We start from the raw sequence: 16,895 nt of genomic DNA, 5'->3' as shown, positions 1-16,895 counted from the left end.
ATTAAACATAGATTATTTCGAGAAACAGTAACAGAGTTCGAGTTGCGCGACTCGATGACAGTTTGCTTCTTTTAATATTTTCTTTCTTTCTACTATTCGATACTTTTTATGCAAAAAGGTAATACGGGTTTCTTCGTTTTTACTCTTCGTTTGGCTCGGCTTTTCTACTTTATACGTATATTTACAGAATTTTATCTAACTGTAAGCAACAGTTTCTTTTGGCCGGTTTGAAATCGTTGGCAGACGGAGCTGAATAAACTTTGCGTCTTGCGATAAAATATTGTAAATTTACGTTTACGTCTTTATCTTTATTTTACCAATAATATACGTAGGAATCTTTTTTCTTGAGAAAATAGAAAATATATTTTTCAAAATATGTACATACACACTTTGAATTTTGCATTGCATCAGTTGGAGGTGTGTTTCTACAAGGTAAAGGTAAAAGAAAATGTAGAAATAACGATCGAATTGAGAGTCAATTACTCATTGCGATCGAGACCAAACACCATATTGTTCCACCATATTTTGTTTATCACATTATTATATATTTCGCGTCGTGTTTTGTTAATTTTGAAGATATCGTAATTGTACAAAATTTCGCGAACAAAGAACAAAAGTTATACGACGAATGAAACACAAATAAATGGAACAAAAAATAAGAAAAGAACACATAAAAAACTCAAGAAATAAACGTGTAATGAAATCGATAATATACATAGAGAAAGAACACAGGAACGTTAGAACAAAGTTGTCGAAAGGACAGTGACTGGTAACGTGTCCGATTAAGGAATTCTAATTTTAGAAATTAAGGATTCATAAGTGAATATCTTTGTATATATTTTAATACCGATATTTCACGAAATTGTTTAATCAAATATCAAATTAAACACGACGTATTATAAATACGCAGGAACATTCGCGTTTACGAATTCTTAAATTGCATCTAATATGTACCGATCGGATATTACCCTTTCCTAAATTTTTTAAGCCACGTTTTTTATACCTTTTTAAGCTACGTTTCACTCAACTCTGCCTGCCACTTCGGAGATCGCGTTCCACGATTGTTGTTGGATCTCGCCGAGAATCGTGTATCCAAATATGACGTCGCGAAGAAAGCATCGAACAAACGATCGATAGTCTCTTCGCGGATATCTTTCGATCTTCGTAGAGAAGACGTCGAACGAGAAATATCGCGGTGAAGAAGAACGAAGGAAAGGAGGGAAGAAAAGAGAGAACCGACGTGTGACTGATGATGAGACGGAAGGGTTCGAAGGGTGAAACGTAAGAGAAAAGTGGTAGTCGTCACGGTGATGGGGTGATTACACTCAGGCAAATAATCAATCGGTGGTTAGTGGCAGCGTTAATGAGGATCAAGTACCTGGAAATGATGCTCTTCATCTTGGTATCCGGTGCAATGCCGTCTATATCGGTATCCTCGGTTGTGCCTAACCGGGCCCTCAGTCGATCTACGCTACTCTGCAACCTCTCGATTTCCACTTCGTACTGGAAACGAAGAGACGTGGCGTTGTTAGTTACAAGACATACACGTTATAAAGGCGTTCCGTTAGGCGACAGGTCAGAGAGAAAAAGACAGAGACAAAAAGTGACGATCTTTCGCACGGTAAAAGAGGAACTTGTTATTCACAAGGTATACGTTACTACGAGTATATATACACACACGGACGAGTTACGATGGATTAAGAGAGAATTATAAGTTCCTCTTTGATCTCGTAAGACAAGTTCTATGGAAATCGAATTATCACGGTTCCTTTGCCTCGATCACTGCTGAAAGTCGAAGAGATTTTATTTTTTCGTTCGGTTTTGCGGATGACGGATAAATCGAATTGTACGAATGGTTTTTAAACTTATAACGGAACGATTACTTCGACAAATGCTATTTCACGATTATTCCTGTCGTTGCAAATAAAGTCAGATTGATTAATTATTGTATCGTAAGTAACGAAAATAAAATAAGATGTACGTAACGAAAAGTGAACACGTAGAGCTCCGACTTTAACGAGTCTCTAACAAGTAAATTTTCGAAAACGCAAAGAAATTAATAGCATATATCTGTAATTTTATCCGCCATCAGAAAAACCAAGTAGGTACTAGGTGGTGATCGTAATAAATCTATTACCTGATTGATACTTCGATGACTGCGAGATTTGCTCCTCCTCGTTGTGCAACTCTCCTCTTCGCTGGTATCAGAGAGGTCTCGCGTAGAATCTAGCGATAGTCTCCTTCTTAGCTTCGTGCAACAGACACCCTGGTTTTGTTCCGAGTTATTTTTGTGCGTCTGGTTGGCCTGTCTCCACTGGTTCTGATTATTTCTTTGCAGATTCCTCACGTTATTCTGCGGTGGAGGCGACGGGCTGAGATCAACGCCTCTCACACCCTCCACTCCTCCGTTTCCATCCCTTTCCTCGGAACTGCTGCTGCCTCTCCTGCCGTTTCTTCCGTGATTCGATTCCATATGGTAAACAGGATTGGCGAAAGCCAGCGGGGCTGCATTGAGTATATGTGCGTTTGCATTGTTGCTGCTGAGATCCACGGGACTGGAGCTCTGACTGTAAGCAGCGAAGCTTTGGTAACCGGATGAGGCAACGTTGCTCAATTGAGAGATCGATATTTGCGAACCCTTTTGTGATTTTGATTCCGACACTTCGTCGTCGGCGTACCTTAATAGATCGGACAGCTCGTCCAAATTACCATTGGCAGTCGTGTTGTTCTTGCTATTCGTGTAATTATTGTTTGGTTGATGGTTGATCGATAGAGTGAGATTCGACGAAGGATTCACCACGACGTTTGCGTTTACCGTAGTTTTCGACACGTTATTATAATTTTGGTGTTGCATCTGGTTCACGTTATCCTCCTTGTTACAGTGGTTCCTACTGGTTGATCTCGAGACGTTGTAATTATTATGGTTATAATTATCTTCTCTGTCATGGATGTCTAGGTTTTGCAACCGCGCTATGTTGTGTCTGTGGTTCTGCTGCTGTTGTTGCTGGGACATAATTGTGCAGTTATTCGATTGGTTGATCTGCGACGTAGTGATGTTGTAGTTGGAATCCTTCAGATTGCTGTGACTCTCTGATCTCGTAGGACTAGCGGGATGTGTCTGGCAATGATTCACGTTCGCCAGACTCGCACTAGCGGTCAGTCTGTATCCCGCGCCCGCCCTGCCCGACCCTAACGGTCTGTGTTGTCTTACTATGGGTGTGGGCGAACGCGACACAAAAGCTGGCGACTCCAGCGGATAATCGTCCGTAGTAATTTGCAGCTGCAGCTTTCCATTGGCCGGCATGTATGCATTACGCGGCAGAGTGGCTGCTCTGGTTACGTTAGGGCTGCGGGAACTGTTGTGGCTTAGCGTGTTCGATTGCAACACTTCGTTGCTATCTCTGATCGTTCCATTTAGCGTACTGTGATTGCTCAATGTCGACGTTGCTGATACAGACAAGTTGGTATTGCTGTTTGCTATCGTGGGATCGTTATAGCGGAAGATGTTGTTTTGTAAATTTGGATAGCGGTGAGAAACGGGCACCGGATTTGGACCCGACTGATCTAAAGCTATAGAGATCCTCTCGAGGATCTCTGGTAATCTCGATGGAGGCAGTGACGAGGAAAACGAAGATATCGTGACCAAACTTTCGCGTAAAAGCGCATGCAGGAGAGACAGTTGCTTGCCCAAGTCGATATACCCGTCGAATTCCAACGAGTTATTGGCCGGAGCATCCTTTGGCAAAGGGCTCTGTAAAAAAACATTTTTAATCTCGATAAGTCTCGAGTTTCATCATTTCGTGATAAAAAATAAAGAATTATCGCGTACACTGATTAGCTGAAGAAAGTTCTTCATGGATGGAGCTTCTCGCTCCAGGAGATCGTTCATGAATTCCATGAAGTTTTCCTTTCCTTGGAATCTCGTGAAGTTTGCCAGAGTTTGAAGCGTTTTCGCCACGAGAGTCAGATTCCTCGCTGCCTTTTCATTTGGATATTCTAAAAAAAAAACTTTACTTCTGTTTTAACGTCTTCAAACATTTTATTTAAAATTATTTAAAAATACTGCCTTGTTACATATACTCGATACAGTTCGTCTTTTAAATTTATCACCAGAGACGACGAAACTATTACACTCGTTTTACTTTCTGATCTTTATATCGATCTTTACGGAAAGTGGAAGAAGAATAAATTATGGAGAAGACAAAAGCGCTCGAAACTTCGATCAGATCTATCAAACGATGAAATCTGATATCGAAAAAATGATATTATGTTAATTCAACGGACGATTCTCTGGCTACTCTCTGACGACGACGACAATCGTCTCTTCTCAATCAGGTGCGCTTTTAAAGGATTCACATACGCGTGCCACTTTTTACGTGCATTCTCAAAATCGGTCCTTGTCCTCGCTTGCAATCGACATTCCAGACTCTAGACTAAATACAGAGTGCCGTTTTACTCAAAGCCAGTGTCGCTAATATCGCGGCTTACACAGTGCAACTTCCTAGTATAGGGCCGAGATATGCATTGTTGATAAATCAAATATATCGGCACGGTGTTATCGTTGCGGTGTTATATACAACGTCGTAGTTTACTAGATAATTACATATACCGCGTTCTGCTTAATTCCACTTTTATTCACTACCACCGACTTGATTTCATCAACTTGAAACAGATTGTTCTCCGACACTAGTTACAACAATCGTGGAACAACCTCGTAGTCTCGAAGATCTAAGTTTCAATCGCTAATAACGAACGGGACGAGGTACATAGACCGAGCAAGATGACGTAATATTTCGAGCTTTCGACTTACCGTGCGTAATGTTGAAGAGGGACGGGCTCAGAATGGCTGGGCAGAGAAATCTGAGGAATATAGACGCAGAGATCAGATTGTCGGCGATGTCTTCACGGCCCATGTCGGCCAAGCGTTCGCGGAATATACGGAAGCACTCGCGTAATTCGAGAGGAAAGTGAGCGTGGCTAGCCAATATCCTACTCCAGGCGAGCTCCACGGCGTTCCGTAGATTCTGCTGCTGCTTGTGAAGGGCCGCCACCGAGGCGACCTTCAGTGGATCCACCTCGCAGTCGCCACCCTCCACCGCTCCTCTTACAACAGCCCCCAAGGTCTCCTGGAGATACCTGTCACCCGTCAACTTCAGGTAGGCCTCCATCGCCTTCGTGGCTAAAGAATTTCCTCGAAACGTGAGCCTCTCGTCGTCTGAAATTCGATATTTTCCGTTAATAAACGCACGAATATTTACTTCAGCAACTTCGACTTCTTTAACTCTGTAGGCGAGATCGATCTTGCCAGGGGTGTGTCATATTTTGCAGGAAAGAAAAGATTTTAAAGAGAGAATTCTGTCAAATGGTTTTTAATATCCCGATGGTTGTCCAAAGATACTTTTCTCTTTACAGGTGCTTTTTGTTCTTTTTTTAGGTTCGGAAGAATTGTTTTCGTTGATGCTTATAAGATAAGCTATCGAACCAGGAATCTTTTATATTTATCATACTGATTTCCTATACATGCATACATACGTACGTATACATATGTATACACTACGATATAACTAGAATGTCATAAAGAAGCGAACAAGTGAATTTTCATTATATATTTCAATTCTACAAAACAATCAATAAATCCTTGCTTCTCAGCCGCATTGAAGATCAGCATGACTCACCTATTCTGTGTATATCCATCATCACCAAGTCGGCGAGAAATTGAGGCGCTTTCTTTTCGCGCTGCATGACAGCTACTAAAGCCGTGGCGATGTCCTCTTTCGCTTTGACACCGATCACTGGCTCCAATTTCTCGCACAAGGACGCATAATCTGTCTTCAAATACTCCAGGAACTCTTGGTATATTTGAACCGGCAGTATGTCCACAGATTGGAAACGACATTTCACCCTCAAAGCTGGAGGCTCCTTCAAAGGACCTTTATCGCCAACGACGGTGTACCATTTCTCTGTTAGATAACGAGACGTGACGTTGTGCACCGGTATACTCACGGAACCTGGGCAAAATTGCAAGCATTTTCAGGAATATTCATTTTATCGAAGATGGATTTGTTTTATCGGAGAGAGAGAGAGAGAGAGAGAGAGAGAGAGAGAGAGAAATAACAGAAATATAATTCAATTCAAAGTAAAATTTCATTCAATTTTCATTTATAATATATTTTGAGGAATTGCAAGTATTGGATTTGACCAATTTTCTTTGAATTACACGAGCTGTTAAAAACATTCAAAGAAAACTGTTAGCAAGAAATTTAATTTGTTTCTCGATTTCTGCCAATTATTAAGTTTGTCGAGTAACATAATTTTACATTTATCCAAATTTACCGATTAAAACGTTCTTGTCCCTTTTCTTCTTTCTGTCAGCTTCCCTGTAGAGGTTCACTTGTATGGTATTGACGGAAGGCAAATGATGGAAATCAAAGTGCTCGCCCCAGAAGCAAAGGTCGGCCTTCAGTTTCGCGGTGGTTCTCGCGTACAAAGTACTGTCCAGGCAGACCTCGCAGAAGTATCGTTTCTTCGCTGGCACGCCTTTCGCCTCGAGCAACCAGATCTGCAAGGAATTATCCGTTCGTCGTGTCTGCTCCGCGTCAGGTTGAACGGATTTCCTCAAGCTGTGTTCAACATTCAACGTACGATGATTAATCGTGCTAATTATCTTTGCCTCTTGAAATTGAAGATATCCAACAAGGGTAATTTCCGACACAAATATTTACAACCGAATATCTTAAATACGTGTTTAAGTTTAAAAGACGGACGATACGAAAAGATACAATTTTTCGCGCAAAATCGTAATTTTACAAGATACACCTCGAACGTGTTTTTCAACGGTATACGATTGCTTCGATGAAACCCACCGTAGCTAGTAGCTCGACCATCGAAAATGGCAACGCGTCGTTTGTGCAACGAGTGATTATTTGACGGTCAAAGCTGGTTTGGATTGATCAGCGTGGCGTAACAGTTTCTCCTCCCCCGGGTGAGGAAAGAAGATAAAAGAGAAGGAGAAGGTCGGGGAGGAAGCAGCGTGGAAAGAAGAAGAAAAAGAAGAAGCGGCAGAGAAACGGTACCAACCTGTGTAACCACTGGTCCCGTTCGTGAGCGGTCCTGCAACTGAAATATTTCGGCCCACCGGTGCTGGGTGTGACCTGGAAGCAGTGAGGTCTGCCAAGCAGGCTCGGATGCAGCGGTGTCACGGCCGCGAGGTCCATCGAGGTCACCGCCTGTCCGCAGAGCAGGGACTCGTGTGAACGGCAACCCCGAAGTCCGGCACCGCGTTGCTTCTGTCGCTCGAGCTTTGTCACGCTTTTCGTCCGCTTCAGCGGATTCGAGCGGAACGACCTCTTGGAGAAGAAGTTCTATGAACAGACGAACAGAGAGGGAGGTGAACGCGTGTCGCTCAGGTAAATGGAAGCGATCGAGGAATACGGGGGTCATCGATTCGATCATGTAAACTCAACTCTGATATATCAAGTTAATAAACAATAATACACGATTAATAGGCAACTGAGAAATACGAACGTATCTAAATTAACTAATTAATTCAATGCTAGACATGTTCGTACGAAAATCTTTTATATTTATCTTTTATCTTCTAACGCTTTTAATTCTTTTTCCGATACAAATGAATTCGCTTGCTACAGTTACGCAACATTTTCGAGTCATCTACTTTTCAAGTTTCATATTTCCTGTGACTAGAATACGGTATCTATATGTATCGATCACGTTTGAACTCTGTAAAGTCCCTTCACCACTGTTTTACTTTAATTACTTAGCTTCTTAGAATCGTCATATCGAATCAATTTCGCATAGTTTGTCGTTAAATCGTGATCAACGATCGATTCACGTTGCGCGATTCCTTCCAAACAACTTCTCTGTTGATCGCGCCGCGCAAACATTCTCCGCATTAAATTAATTACACGAAGATGAATCGATCGGTGGTGTTGCAACACCATGTGTAACGTGACTCTAATTCCGATGTATGATATAACTGTTGGACGCTTTCTTCTCCTCCTTGCCGCTTAAACGCGTCTTTTTCGAAAGTTTAAACAAAAGTATTCTGATAATCTGCAAAAGTCGCATGTAGGATATCTATAAGTTGGAAATTGCTACACGTTTTCAACCTATAAAAGATCAACTACAAAAGGAAACTACCATTCAACACAGAAGCATCTTTTCTAAGTATCATCGTCAAAACGAAGAATGATTTTTAAGATTTTAAATATGCAACGTAAATATAGATTAATAATACAGGTAATATGAAATTTGGAATTTCAGATCGACGAGGACAAATGAGAATATTAATTATTAAGCGAAATTATTAAATGAGAGTATGCTATATTAACACAAGTATACATAATATTACTAGTAAATTGTATGATACGTTCGATACGACATACTTTCGATCAATATGCTCCTAACATCGTACAGTACGAATTTTCGCATTAAATAAACACGACCTACATTTTTTTCAACTTTGATTAATGGCATTTTCGTATTTCCATGTTAATTTGCTTCAAATTTTCCCGTTAAAAAATTTGATTCTGCGACAGTTTCATCGACAGACTTTACACATTCGAAAGATAAAACGCGATCAATCGAAAATTTGATCTCGTTTTCGTTCGAATTGACTTCTCGGCGTCAACGTGCTAAACACACTAAGTGAAACTGTATGTATTTTATCGCAGACATGCGCCATGTGTTAACGACTATGGAAAATATTCTTTGCCCTCCTGAGAAATGTTCCGCGACTCTTTGAAGTTAACGCGAGGCAAACAAAGAATAATTGGAGGCCTCGGATAAATGTGGCACACAGCTGTTCAAAACTTTTTTTTTAGTTATGACGTCGTATTAGAGTTTGGGAATGCCGGGAAACCATAGTGCATATATATATTTATGTATGTATATATAGACTTTTACTTCGATGATATTCGATATTAAATTTTAAATTTACCCATCAATTAATTCATAAATAAGTCGATATAATACACTTACAAACGTTATAATATATTTGTCAAAACGTCATAAATATTTCAATTATTATAAATTGTCAACTACTTTGTTATTCTATTTTGATATTTGTCTGGATTTTAATATTCGTAAACCTCAAGACTTTTTAACGCTTTATATCATCGTTGTTTGAGAATACTTTGTCCAGACAAATCGACGATTTCTCCTTTCGAATCGAAATATTAAATGCTTTTAGAGCGTTTGAAGAAATAAGAGTTGGTCGAAGTCGGTCACGTTAGGTGCGAGTCGGTGCAAATCGATTTCAAAGTTCTTTCGTGCTAACGTGAAACAAAATCTACGAAAGAAAGAAAACTCGCACGACTCGGCAAGAGGAATAGAGAGAACAATTTGCATCGAAATAGCCGTCTTACAAATATGGTAATACTCTCAGCCTGTTATTGCTTAATTTAGTTGTAAATCCGTCTATTCGGAAAATCTACTCGCAGAAATCGTACCGGAAACTGGACTGGTTATATTCGTAAAACTACGATGTAATTAAACAAAATTAGGTTCTCATAGTACGAAATTCATCGATATTTTCCACGAAAGGAACGTTCAATACAAAACAACTATGTACACGTCACGGTAACAATTTCACGTGTTTGTCAGCAAAAATCCTGAATTTATCCGATTGATCCACTTTCGTTGCACCAATAAATTTAACTGTTTCTATCTTCCACGATTATCTTGCGTGGCGAGATGTGTAACATTTATAGAACGTTAACTTATTACAACGTTAGAACGACAGCTTACATTTATTTAATCACGATCATAGTTCCATTCGCGAACAAGATGTTTACGACTCGCTATGCACTGTAAACGAACGAAGAAATCGTTCCGACAGCAAAAGTTGTCCGCGCCACGAGTGAAAATCATCGACTGACTTCTCCAGCGATATCGAGAATCTTTCGTGACATTGCTCGAGTGAAAGGTATCCCACACCGAGTTTGATACTGGTAGTCTTTGGCCCGTACATCCGGATCAACGATGTGTACGAACCGATCCTCGGGCCCAAAAATCGCTTCTAACTCGTGACAGAGGAATTATTTATCTGGCATTTAATTAAATATGTATATTGTTTGGTTATCGTTGAGTAAATTGAAAGCTACGGTGCTATATCGAGAAACGAAATGATCGAAGACTAACGTTAATGTCCTAGCAGAAATAAGAAGAAAAATTTATGTATTATGTAAACGGGTAACGTATTTTGATAGAAGATTGAAATAAAGAGAAAGACGTATTTTATTATAGTTAATTTGTCATATCGGATCTTTAGACATTTCAAAAGACCAATGTATATAAAATATAGGGAATAAGAATTAATTTGCAATTATTCGCATATCGTAAATCCGAATGAATTTTAACATAACACGTTAAATTTTTATTCGATGGTACAAACGTTAATTATTTTGTTACGCTTCTTTCGACGTGGACTTAATTTTTCGAAACGAAAGGCTAACTTTTCCAGAAGCTAGAAATTCATCTACGAAACAAAGGTATTTTCGCGTGGTTCTCGTTCGTTACAGATTTTTCAACGAGATCGCTGAAACTCCTCGAAACGTTAAATCCTCTGTTCCACTTTCCTCGACTTTTGAGCGTGGTTCAAACGCGCTTCTTTCGGGTCATCGGATAAAGACAAGCTGGCCGGATGCCAGCGGAACTCGGAAGGATTCCAAATGTTTCGCGCGTTTCGGCAAGTGTGCACATTTACGCGAGCTTTTCCGGATGCATCGAATCGATAGTCCGTAAATTTGCCAAAAGTTTTGCTGGAAAATGATAACAGACGAACGTGAAATACTTCGTTCGAGAATATATCGTGAAACAGGCTCGAACTCGATTGTGAACAAACTCGAATAGTATTCGTTTTAAATACATTTATTTACTAAATTTCCTGTATAATCTGAATTTCAGCGTTAACGCGTGTTCGTTTAAACGCGTCTCATTCGGAAATATGGAAAAACAAAACGGATGGATATGACGTCTGGATTACATGGTTGAACGAAGAAAAAAGAAAAGGAAAAGACCAGATTCTCAGACTTTTCTACGAACGCAAGACAGACATACCAAACCCGCTCTCGTCGTTTATATAAAGCGATCGTTCGGCCTGCTACGCATATTTACCCTGGCAGTGAAGTAATTGACGATCATGTTGACAACTTTGTCCTCCTCATTCTCCTCCATCGGTTTCACGCACATTTTTCTTCTGATCATGCGAACGGTGTCGCGTGAGAAACAACAGCAGATGTTTCCGATTCACGAATTCAAGCACAGGGAAAGAATTCCACCCCGTCGCTATGCCTTCTTTGATTCGTTCCCCTTGGGGGATTCAAAATCGAGACGCATTTTTTCCAGTCTCCTTTCGAGTTCAACGAACGCACGTTTTTCTTAATGCCACACTTTTCCACAGTTTCTCTGAGCGTCGAGTTTCTCTTTTTAATTCCTTGGGAAATTCTTTTCATAGAAAACAACTTTTCCCGGACGATTAACCCTGACAGGTCGCGTTAATTCGCGTTAATAGAGTGTGGTTTGCAACAAGACCGTGAAACAACACGTTGAGCCACACCGATCGCTTGCTTCCTGACATACCGCTATTGTAATCGAGTTAACGCGACTGACATATTATATTCGGATAATACTACATCGGACGGCAACGAGGAATTTTGTCAAAGGAAAGGCGATCGATACGTTCGAACGACTTTGTCGGTACTTTACAGTTATTAGTAGTGCGAGTCATTCGACGAAAGAACGATTTCTCCCGCGAGAACCCTCGCTAATGTTACAGGACATTGAGACGCTGTTCTTTCGTTCGCAGCCTATTTTCACCGTGACTGGATGTTTGTCGGTAACGATACGTTGATTTCACTGACTCTTGCCGCGCTTTAACGTTATTCTTCGTCTTGCCTTTGTTCGTCGTTACCACATAGTACGGTAACGCTGTTATGTTTCTTACACATTTTCTATACAGTTAGGAAGTCGTGATACCTCGCGATCGATACGACAATCGATCACGCTCGTTTCTTATAGTTTTATCTTTATCCTAGCACCTGATTGTTATTGTTCTCGATATCGTTAGGAATTTATCAACGCCTCACTTGCTTAACCGTTTATCACGATTTTTCAATAACACTACTTCCGATCATTTCCTTCCATTCCTATTCGACTTGCTGTATTCATCTTGACACCAAACTTTCCTCTTTTTCCCTCGTCGTATGGCGATCATCGATTTTCAGTTCCCGTTCAACTTGTTGTTCGCTTTATCGACCGAAAGCCGAAACTCGCGCAAAGGTTTCAGCGTCATCAGCGATCGCCAATTCTTCTCGACCTATTCTTTCCCACAGATTCAAACGCACTTTGTCGCGGTAAAAGTTTCTCCCGTCACTGAACGTTGAATCGCCAAAGCAACGAAAGAGGCGTGTTGTTATCGTACACGTGCGAAGACGATAAGCTCATCCAATGTCAGAATACAGTGTAATCGGTGCACTGCGTCATCGAATTCGTGGTTGGGAAACACGCCGCGATACGGACGAAGAGCTTCGGGTAACGATTCTTCGCCAATGGGACTCTCTCTCTCTCCCTCTTTTTCTTTTCATCGATCGCAAATTGTTGACAGTGCGATTAGAAGTTCAGTGCTTTAAGCCGCATCGAGCGAGCTGTTTTCCCTGAAGCAGCTGTGTCGAGGAGTTTTATTGGATTTGTTATTTGACAAGAGCACACGCACCAGACGTTTCTCAATTAAATTTTCAGCAAACGTTTCGTCGATTCACCAGAACGGATATATCGCTCGTATATTATATCATTTAAGGATCGTAAAATTCGTTGTACCAGTAATTTTCATAGAGATTGCCTGTTAACATACTCCGTTATTTATCTTTCATCTTTCATTCATCGGTTCACCAGAATCGAAAACTCTAAAATGAAAAATCCGAGGACGTCTGCAATTTGTCACGAAATTTCCAACGATCTGTCACTTTTTGCCTCGATATTAACCAAACGTTTACCCAACGAAAGAAGAAAAGAACGCGAAGACCGTCGGTCGTGACACGCTGGAACGCGTGGTTGTTTCTCGTACGACTGCCGTTCCTCTCACGATTCTTCTGTTTCTGGTTTCCTTTGATCAGCCATCGAAGCGAAAGATTCGAAGTTTCGTATCCGACACGATAGACTTCCAGGGATTTCTATTCACACGCGGAAGCACGAGCCAAGGATTCCAGCTGGCTCTGGCTCTCAGGTATATTTCTACGGCCCCCTAAAAACGAGATCGATGCTTCCAGGCATGGCCAGGGGTAACTCTCTCTCTCTCTCTTTCTCTCTTACAGGTCTCCGTTCGCCTCACGCCCGAGGGATTTAAATCGACAGGCTCTTTAAACGATTCTCTGCGATTTATGCTCCTCCGAGTCGATAGCCTCCTGCCTTTTCCGTCCACACGCCACCACGATCTTCTTCTATAAAGATTCTTTGTTGTTGTTAATATTAATTTTTAAAACGCTTGGTTTAATCATTTTTAAATAAGTTTGAAGACGATCGCGTAAATGATCAATTCGTGGACGGTGACCCGTCGATATTACTGGTATTTCAAATGGCGACTATTATTTACGATCCATGTCAATCGTCGTGTCGTTACTCGGTGGATGTTAACAAAGATTTCAAAAGGGATTTCAGGCTTTCGTATTTCTGTAATAATCCTGTTACCCGCTCGAACGGGTTTTTCGAATCTTCACGGTGGTTGAAACTAGTTAAATGTGGTCTTTTTACGATTGTTACGATCCAATAGCAATTACTCTCTATGATCGATGCAATTTTTCGCGCTCTTTCTCAAGCATTCTGTGCCGTAGGTGTACGAAGCTTTCAATCGTCGATCCGAGTTATTATTAGACTTTCTGTATTTTGCAATTGATCAATAATCCTTGGTGACAAGTGTATTTTTAAGTTTTGTAACTGGTTTTATGAAAACTGGTATAGCTGGTTCAAAGTCCGTGTTTATTTTAAAAGGAGTTACCAGCAATCCTTGTATTTTGCAATACGTCAAAAACAACCACAAATGGCCGAAGTCGAACAATTTATGTAAATTCATTACCAACAACTAAGAGCGTTTTCACGTTTGCAGCTTACCGAGCGAACAGATTAATTTAACTTTGAAACTAAATTAAAACGTTTAACGTTTATGAACTTAAATTTATAGTTTACAACCTACCGATAATAATTTTAGAGGTATACTTTACTAGGTAGCGTTACAATTTGCATCGATAAAGATCACCGATATCTGCTTCTTTCACGATCGGTGCATTCATTCGTTTCTCGATTTTCTCTATCGGTGATCCGTCGCTGGTCGTCCGACCAGAAGAAATATTCTTAAAAGAACGTTAATTTGAAATCACACAGTATCCGCAACACAGCCTACGCTTTACGGTCTATCAACGAAGACACACACCTTCGCTTATCACCGAAAATCCTTCAGTCACAACATGGACGAACGGAGGACGATCGTTCGTCTCGTTTCGACAGACGTTCTGCGTTTCGCCGATGGCTCCGTAGGCTCGGTGATATTTTCAGCAGCGGTTGCTCGTTGCTTTTCGTCGATCGCACGGCCGTCGACCCTCGAGGCAGTTGCCTCCTGCCTTTGATGTTCCTTTATTTGGCCACGAGTCTCTTATTTACCGGCTTCTGTCCGTCGATAAATTATTGCTCGCAATTACTCGCACCAAGCACGCTTTGACGCGACAGCGATGCTCGAGAAATGTACGCGAACGTTTCGCTTTTGTTAAAATTTCCCCGCTCTTGGGTTCCAGAACGTCGTAGACGATCGTTTTCATCCTTGTTCCAGATGAAAGAAAAAGGAACAAACGCTCGAAGAAACGTGGAATACGCAGGAAATTTAACGAGGATTCGAATTAACAAACATAATAACATTTTATCTCTGACTTTAAAGTACACTGTGTGCTCGGTTCTCGTGATACACTCGGATCTCGTAAGATCCGCCTCGGAAGAGAGGCAAGATTTCCCGGCAAAATCTCGACGTTGACTGGCGCAGATGTTGCTCATCCGGGTAGCCGAAGTCAAGGGATCCTTCGTGCACACCTTTGTACGCTACGACCAAAAACCCTGCCCCTGTATTCAGGTGAGGCAAAACGGGTCACCCCTTGGCCTCTCAGTCCCTCGTCTACACCCGGGGAGCCACCGGTAAGAAGGACAAAAACGTCTTCGAGGGGTTCTCAAACCGATCTCCATGATGATCTTTTACAACAACCAGCTAAGATGCACTGTGACGAATTTGCCTCGCAGATGCGTAAATTTCATTGATCGCGTGTGATTCGATGATACATAAATATGCACATACGGTTCCTTGATCGATAAAATTGCGTCAATGATCGTATACAAAAATAACTTTCGACGAATCTTCGATAAACAAGAATAGAACCTATTTTCTTCGCTTAATACGACACGCTCGCAGTCGCCGAATCGTTCCTCTTTAATCCTACAGAGCGTTATTACATTTTGAAAAAGCGACAGAATCCTTTTGCTGAAAGCATCGTTCACGAAGACCAAGCAATTTCTTGTCGCAATCAACACGGAGACGAGCGATTTCTTGCGACGAGGTAGCACGCTTCGCGAAATCGCGAAAACGGTCACGCTTCTTTTTGTCACCGATTCGTCGCTGTTGGATCGAGTTTCGTAAACAATTGGCGATAGCAGGATGCTGTTCAAACAGATGGATCCGCGAAGTCGTCGGCGCACCGTTCGAAAACCAGTTTGCTCGTTTCTTTGCTTCCTTGGAGGGGTGTCGATTAACTGGTGCCAGTAGAGAATAAAAGTACGTACTTTCCATTTTGCCTATCCTTTTCTCCATATCGTCCATAACGACATCTTCGAATTTCTTTACGACCGATCTTTCGCAATATACGTGCACTCGTATAGAATCGACAAAGTCGGTATGCCTAACTGATGCGGTTACGTACAACGATTTACACGATTTACGTCTTTAGTTATCTTACGATATGCATAAAGCTGTTTCTCTTCGTGTTGTACTCGTTTGTCCGTTACATAGATCGTTTTTCGTAATTGTTTAATCATTTTATACGAGTGAAAAATATAATCGTCATAATTTCTTAATAATTCCCTTTCAAACATAATATATTTTTGTCAACTATAATTTCTTAATCTTTTAGCGTAGATCGTCGATAGTTTATGCTCTAAAGTGGTACGCACGCTCGTAAAACTGCCACGAAAATATTTCCTTTTCTTCTTTTTCCCTCCTTAATTTTACTACCGCTCCGCTACAGCTTATAATTAAAAATCTTTCTTACTTCTCTACCTGTTAATAAGTCGTAAACGCAAAGTAATTAAATCGAAAATATATTACACCTTTTAAATCGCGTTTCTTCTCTACTTTACATACGAAGATCGTATCTTTATTATTCATTCGCATTCTCTTTTGTCGGATTTGCATTCATACAGCAAACACCGAAACTTCATATATTCTACTCGCTTTCGCCAGGAAATTACAAAGAATGAAATGGAAAAGATTTATTTTACCGTACACGCGTAAGGATTGTAGTTAATATTTTTTTCATTTTCAATAAGGTTCGTTTCGAATGAAATTCTATCGAAAATTTGCCTTTTTCTCGAATCAATTTACGATCCAAGGAGAATTTAAGGGAATCCTGCGTGGAATCGAAGCTATGCCGTTGTTTGAAGTATAAAGCGCCGCGGAACGAGTTTATGGAAATAGGGCACGACTCGAACAAATTTTATCAAGTATTCCGTGTGACAGCGTTGAATTAAGAGATACCGGAAGGAAGGAAAACCGTCGAAGCGAAGAATATTGCGCGAATACGTTTAATATCAGAGAAATTTCGTGTACAGTGTAGATAATAGGAATGCGTAAA

General features: G+C 40.8%; 1 protein-coding gene across 20 annotated transcripts in view; it reads right to left on the bottom strand.

Annotated features, from left to right (window-relative positions):
- Window positions 1-16,895, bottom strand: part of LOC100652225 (ras GTPase-activating protein raskol) — a 254,380-nt gene that overhangs the window by 5,118 nt on the left and 232,367 nt on the right. For 19 of the 20 annotated variants that reach the window (XM_048404028.1, XM_048404035.1, XM_048404036.1 and 16 more), the window contains 7 exons: window positions 7,078-7,361; window positions 6,334-6,620; window positions 5,676-6,008; window positions 4,811-5,215; window positions 3,830-3,996; window positions 2,138-3,751; window positions 1,379-1,503 (listed from right to left, as the gene is read on the bottom strand). In XM_048404028.1, coding sequence (XP_048259985.1) covers window positions 1,379-1,503; window positions 2,138-3,751; window positions 3,830-3,996; window positions 4,811-5,215; window positions 5,676-6,008; window positions 6,334-6,620; window positions 7,078-7,361 — 3,215 coding nt within the window. The remainder of the gene's footprint in view (window positions 1-1,378; window positions 1,504-2,137; window positions 3,752-3,829; window positions 3,997-4,810; window positions 5,216-5,675; window positions 6,009-6,333; window positions 6,621-7,077; window positions 7,362-16,895) is intronic. The other variant, XM_012320872.3, reaches the window with a different exon arrangement.

This window comes from Bombus terrestris, chromosome 3 (assembly GCF_910591885.1).
Source record: "Bombus terrestris chromosome 3, iyBomTerr1.2, whole genome shotgun sequence".
In the NCBI taxonomy this organism is placed as follows: domain Eukaryota; kingdom Metazoa; phylum Arthropoda; class Insecta; order Hymenoptera; family Apidae; genus Bombus; species Bombus terrestris.
The sequence above is the reverse complement of the archived record's forward strand: the minus strand, read 5'-3'. Positions and strand labels throughout refer to the sequence as shown.